General features: G+C 46.1%; 1 protein-coding gene across 1 annotated transcript in view; it reads left to right on the forward strand.

Moving 5' to 3' along the window:
* LOC127131810 (uncharacterized) overlaps positions 1 to 954 on the forward strand; it is a 37,301-nt gene extending 36,347 nt beyond the window's left edge. The window contains exon 2 of the mRNA XM_051060711.1: positions 454 to 954. Coding sequence (XP_050916668.1) covers positions 454 to 954 — 501 coding nt within the window. The remainder of the gene's footprint in view (positions 1 to 453) is intronic.
* Positions 955 to 6,000: the final 5,046 nt, after the last annotated feature.

Raw genomic sequence — 6,000 nt, forward strand, 5'->3', positions numbered from 1 at the left:
CACATTCATAAGGATTTTTCATTACTTGTGCTTTCAACCTGCCTTAGGAATATTTCGTGGTAACAAAATGCCCCCCAGAGATGCCATTTTCGACTGTCGATGTTGATGAGATGATGGCATCTCTGAAACTGTCGACTTACCCTTTACTGTGCCCGCTTCTACTTAGTGGGACCTCTGTGTACCCCACATGGGTGACGTCAGACAATCATGGCGAGCGTTTCTTCTTCTCCTCGAGACGCACAAAATCACGTCTACGTCACTTCACATCTCCAAAACTTGAACGTGTTTGTATTTTTGCTTGCTCTCTCTCCTCCACGTGTATGTAGGCGTGGGAACGTGAGTATACGTTTCGGCTATGGAAGTGTAATCGTTCCCTCTTCTTTGCTCAGGGTTTAAGGGCTATAAAACCCTCATTCTTCTTTCTTTTTCTCTTTTTTGGCTTTCTTGATTCAGCATTCATTTGTCTTCTGCTTTTTCTGTGAAAAAACTCTTCCACTCCACACGAAGAAACCTTCTGTTCTTTCCATGGCCACCTCTAACAAACCTTCAGCTGCTGAACTCACACGCCCCATCAACATTGATGACAGGGAGTATGTCCCTGAGCCTTCATTGGTAGAAGAAAAGGAGAAAATTTGGCGTTCTCAGGTATTGATTCCTTTCTCTCTGGCTAATGAACCCTTAGCGTTTCTAGGTCCTCTCCCAGAAAACCGACACCCAGAGATTATCAAAAATGGCTCTTCCCTTTTTCCCGCCAGTCACATTTCTGAACCTATGATATCTTCTCAACAACCCTTCTCCCTTCGATACGTCGATAGGAACTTCAGAACCGCTCCTCCCACGAATTGTCCTAAGTTTTGTTCTTGGATGGACCGGTTGGAAACGGAGAAAATCGACCACTGGAAAAGGACAGGCATCTATACCCTCTTACAGATTGCCCGTTGTGGCCCTCCCTAGTCTTGTGGCATGTTATTAGCCGCTCTTCAATTCTGGGAGAGTTCGACCAACTCTTTCCATACTAGATGTGGCATGATCATGCCGACACTCCTATACATTGTTGCGATCACTGGATTGAGACCGACTGGCGAAGTTTTTGACTGCGAGGCCGTAGCACCAGTCTTCTTAAGGTTCGACGTTGGTGACTCTCGCAAACCAACATACAACAATTTTATTGATCATCACGCCACTTCTGCAGGCCCCGTGACCGACGAGGAACATGTGGCGTTCTTGACCCTTTGGCTGTCCCGTTTTGTTTTCTGCTCAAGGTCTATGCAGGTAGCCAAACACTTTGCTCTCTTGGCAACCCAATTGCATCAAGAGCGTGACGTTGCCTTGGGCCAGCTGCTACTAGCCTTTCTCTATGAGTCTCTATCTGAGGTTGTCTGCCAGATTAGGCTCTTCGACCCTGAGAACTCCAGGAAGAAGAATGTATTGATTCATGGCCCTTTCTAGTTCCTGCAATTGTGGCTCAATGCCACCTTCTCCAAAGATGTAGCCCCCTATGGGATGAGGAGGGTTGCGTGTCCCCCAGAGGAACGACATGTTATCTGGAAATGGCTGATCCCCTTGACACCCATCGACAAGAACTTTCCAGACCTTCGAGTGTTTCGCCTCATCTTCGACATCATGTTGACTCGTGTCGATTTCCTACCCTCTATGGCCCCTTTTTGCCGTCGAACTGAGGGTCCTGAGTGGCTTACCAGACCTTTCCCTCCGGCTGATGGGGAACTAAGGACTGAATCCTTCCTCATTTGGAGGCGGTTTTTGGTCCCTCGCTTCTTGTCAGCGGAGACTGCCAGCAGCAATCCTGGTCTAGTAGCTTACCAGCCTAACCTTGTGGCCAGGCAATTTGGTCTTTGCCAATTCATCCCCAAACCTCTGTTTTCTTCTCAAGAGTTACTTGCCAATATCCTTTGCGGCCAACCTTGGAGCGAGGTCGAAGAGGAACTCGAAAACATTTGGAAAAACCGACCGCGTCTTCCCTCTCTCCCTTTCCGACCAGCCCACTACTGTACCAAGGAATTCCATGATTGCTGGCAGTCCTATTTTACCCTTTATGTTAGAGATCCTGATGCAAAACTTTCTGAATTAACTGAGGCTTTTGTTTGTTTGCAGGCGAAGTCGACTAAATGTAAGGCTCTTCATGTCAAACAAATTCGCGCTTTCCAGAATTACTTCCAAGTTGTGTATCAACCAGATAATCTTCATGGGACCATCTGGGAAGCTGCGGTCGAACTAAAAGCGAAAGTAACCGACCAACTTTTGAAACTCGAAATCCCTGCTTACGTGAAAGACAAATATCTTTACGCTCTTCCCTCCGGAAAACTCAAATTCCCTCCTCTGCCATCTAGTCCAATGGCTTTGGCCTTTGGTCATTTGGTTCCAGTGTGGTTCTATTGTCCCACTTCGTACATACAGAACGCCTCTAAAAAGAGAAAATCCGACAGAGTGGTCCCAACGAAGTATTATCTGCCCGAGTACTCAAGACCGCTTCATATTGATCCCCAATATGTTAGCGTGTTTGAAACCACGCAACTTGGTAACATTTCTCTGGAAATTTTAGCACTCTCGTTTAGCTTAATCTTATCACTTACTTGCGTTTCCTTTATTTATTTGCAGCGCTCCCACTAAATCCTGCAGGTTCTGTATCTGCTGATCAAACTGCTCCCTCGACACAAAAGGCTCAGGTTCGACTCTGGCTGCCTCACTATCTCCTTTGATTTTTACTTTTATTCTTAGCCATCCTTTCCTTTCCTGCAGGTTGCTCCTAAGCAATCTTCTGACGATGATAGGCGCCCCATATCTCAAGTCTTAAAGAAACCCAGCTCTTCTGTATGCTCCTCTTTGAAGCATCTCCATTCTCTTTTGTTTTCTAAAGGGGAACATTATGTGGTTGCTGATATTTCACTTATGTGTAGGGTCAACCACGTTCGACAGAGCCTACTGGCTCTTCCGTCTCTAAAAAATCCAAAAAACACAAACGCTCTGCTCCCGCGGGCACTGAGGTATTTCTTGTCGGCTCGTCTGCTCTTTTCGTGTCTCCAGCACACCTCTCACCATAAATCTAAAAGCCATCATGGCCACAAAAGGAAGAAACATGACTCGCCTTCCAAGAGTGGTGACAATAAAAGGAAGAGGCGTCATACAACACCTCCTTCAGAGGTCCCTGTCACAGATGCCGACACTCCTGCAGTCGACGCTCCCACCCTTGGTGTGGTCCCTGCTCCGGTCGTGGGAGCTTCGCCGTCGATTGGTCCCTCCCCCACTACTGCCTTGGGGGACACACATCAGGATGCGGTTTCCCCTTCATCTACACAGGTATTTACCTGTATTCCTATTTATTTTTTTGGATTTTTTGTTGCGCTTCTCTTACACAATTTTCTTTCTGCAGGATGATGCTTCTACTGAGCCGACTCAGCCTGTTGCTGACTATACTCCCGCGTCGCCGGTTTCTTCCCTAGCTCGCCCCTTTCAATCTGTCGACACCGCTGGTGAGTGCATTGAATTTCCACTCCAGATCAGTGACAGTGACTCTGATTCGGTCACTAGTCCTGCGACGTTTCTGGACTCCAGTTCGACTAGTTCTGACTCGAGTCTCTCTTCAGCTTCCTTGCAAGATCCACGGGAGCCAGTCGGTGTCGACACCAACAAACAACAATCCTCCTATGCTACTCCATTGCCGACTGCTTCTCCTCAGGTCAATTCTCCATCGGCAGCTTCTCCTTCGACCTTCCCGGGGTTGGCGATCAAGCCTTCTGCTTTAGAGGCAATTTCCAGACTCCGCAATCTGGTGAAATTGCGTGATGTTTTGTCCAACTCTGAGCAACTCCGTTCTGGGAAAATGGGCCCTGAGGTGACGAAAACTAAGGCTCTCATGGACAAAATCCGCATGCACGCCTTGAACTTTGATCTTCATTTCGTGCTCATGCATGAACCTGCTGTCGGTCCAGAGCTTCTGAGTGCAATTTCCCAACTGAAGGATCTCCAACTCTCTGATTACGCCAAACGTGTGATGGTGGCTTTAGAATAACTCTTGGTGCCCATGTTGCGTCATATTGACAGTGTTCGGGACACTGAGCGTCAAATTGCTGATACTGAGGCCTCTGTGAAAGAGAAATGGGAGTTGGTGACGCATGTAGACGCGGAAGTCGCCAGTATGTTGAAGGTTATATAGGAGCGGAAGACAGAATTGACCTCCAAACAAACACGGGCCGCTGAGATACGTCAACAAATTGACGCCCTTCGGCGTCAAATTGCCATTTTGGACGGTGAATTGGAGTCCATTACCCAGGAGGAGTCACGTTTCGTCGATGAAGTGTTAAAACCTACCCAGGCTACCGTGGAGAAGACCACCAGTGATGCTTTGAAGGTTGCTGACGAGCTTATGAACGTCGAAGGAACACTTGAAAAACTCAAAGCCCATCCCGACACTTTGGAGCCTATGTCTTTGCACTATAATTTTGAACTTAAATCTTTCTAATCCAAATTCGTCCAGCTTTGACCGCTTCTATCGATTGTACTAGTTCATTTTTTGTAATATTTAAACAATGGCTTCTTTCCACATTAATGTTATCTTGACTTTAGCACTGTATACTTACTTTCTGTGCATTTGCCGTTGGTATCTAACATAATTATCTCCAACTTTATTTTTTGACATTTGTTTTAGTCTGCCAAAATTTTGACCTCTTGAAGGAGAGGCCTATATTTTTTCAAGTACTTTCCATTCACTCTTAAAATTCGCCTGTCTGATGCCAACTTTTCGACCTCGTAGGCATTATTAGAAAAGGCCCGCAAAACCTTAAACGGTCCTTCCCAATTTGGGGACCATTTGCCCAACATTTTATCATTTCTGTCCATAGGCAAGATCACCCTTCAAACCAAATCGTCGACAGCGAACACTTTCCCTTTCACCCTTTTGTTGTAGGCTCGGGCGACTTTCTCATTTTGTCTTTGTAGAGAGTCTAATGCTAGCATTCTTTCTTCGTCTACGTCGACTAATTCGTCTATAATCATGCTCCAGTAATCTTTAGAAGGTATTTCATACTGCCTTTGGGTCCTGACCGCCTGAACCTGAATTTCCACTGGCAATACTGCGTCATGCCCATAAGTCAGTCGAAATGGGGTTGTTCCAGTCGCTTCTTTTGGTGACGTTCGACATGCCCACAAGGCTTGGTCTAACTTCTTGTACCAATTCCTTGGCTTCTTTCCTATGTGTTCTTTATTAGGCTGGTGATCACCTTATTAGCAGCTTCGACTTGGCCATTCGCCTGTGCGTAATAGGGGGTAGATGTCAGTAACTTGATTCCCATTTCTTTTGCAAACTCTTGCACTTTTCGACCAGTGAAGACTGACCCCTGGTCGGTTGTAATAGTTTCTGGGATGCCAAATCTGCAAATGATGTAACTCTAGACAAAGTCTATCACAGTTTCTTGGTTTACATTTGGTAATGTTATGGCTTCAACCCATTTTGTGAAATAGTCGATCCCGACTAACACATACTTTTGTTGTTTCGACGAGGCTGGCTTTATTTCTCCTATAACGTCCAACGCCCATCCTCGAAATGGCCAGGGTTTCATATTTGTGTGTAGCTCACTTGCAGGCACATGCTGTATGCCCCCATGCAATTGGCATTCCTAACAACCTTTGGCAAATTCAATGCAATCTTTCAACATTGAAGGCCAATAAACTCCCGAACGCATCAAGAGCCACTTCATCTTCAAACCTGATTGATGTGCCCCGCACGCCCCGCTATGTATGCTCGATACAGTCACGTATGCTTCACTTTCCCCCAGGCATTTTAATAACACTCCTTCGACTGTCTTTTTGAGTAATTCATCATTCACCAAGACGTAGTTAAGGGCCCTATATTTTATCTTTCGATCTGTCGACCCCACGGGGTTACGTAAGTAATCGACTAGCGGTTTACGCCAATCACTCCCTCCCTCGTCATTGACAGCCAAAATTTCAAAATGATTTTTATCTACTGCCCCCAGCTTCATGATC

This window comes from Lathyrus oleraceus, chromosome 3 (genome assembly GCF_024323335.1).
Source record: "Lathyrus oleraceus cultivar Zhongwan6 chromosome 3, CAAS_Psat_ZW6_1.0, whole genome shotgun sequence".
Classification (NCBI taxonomy): Eukaryota; Viridiplantae; Streptophyta; class Magnoliopsida; order Fabales; family Fabaceae; genus Lathyrus; species Lathyrus oleraceus.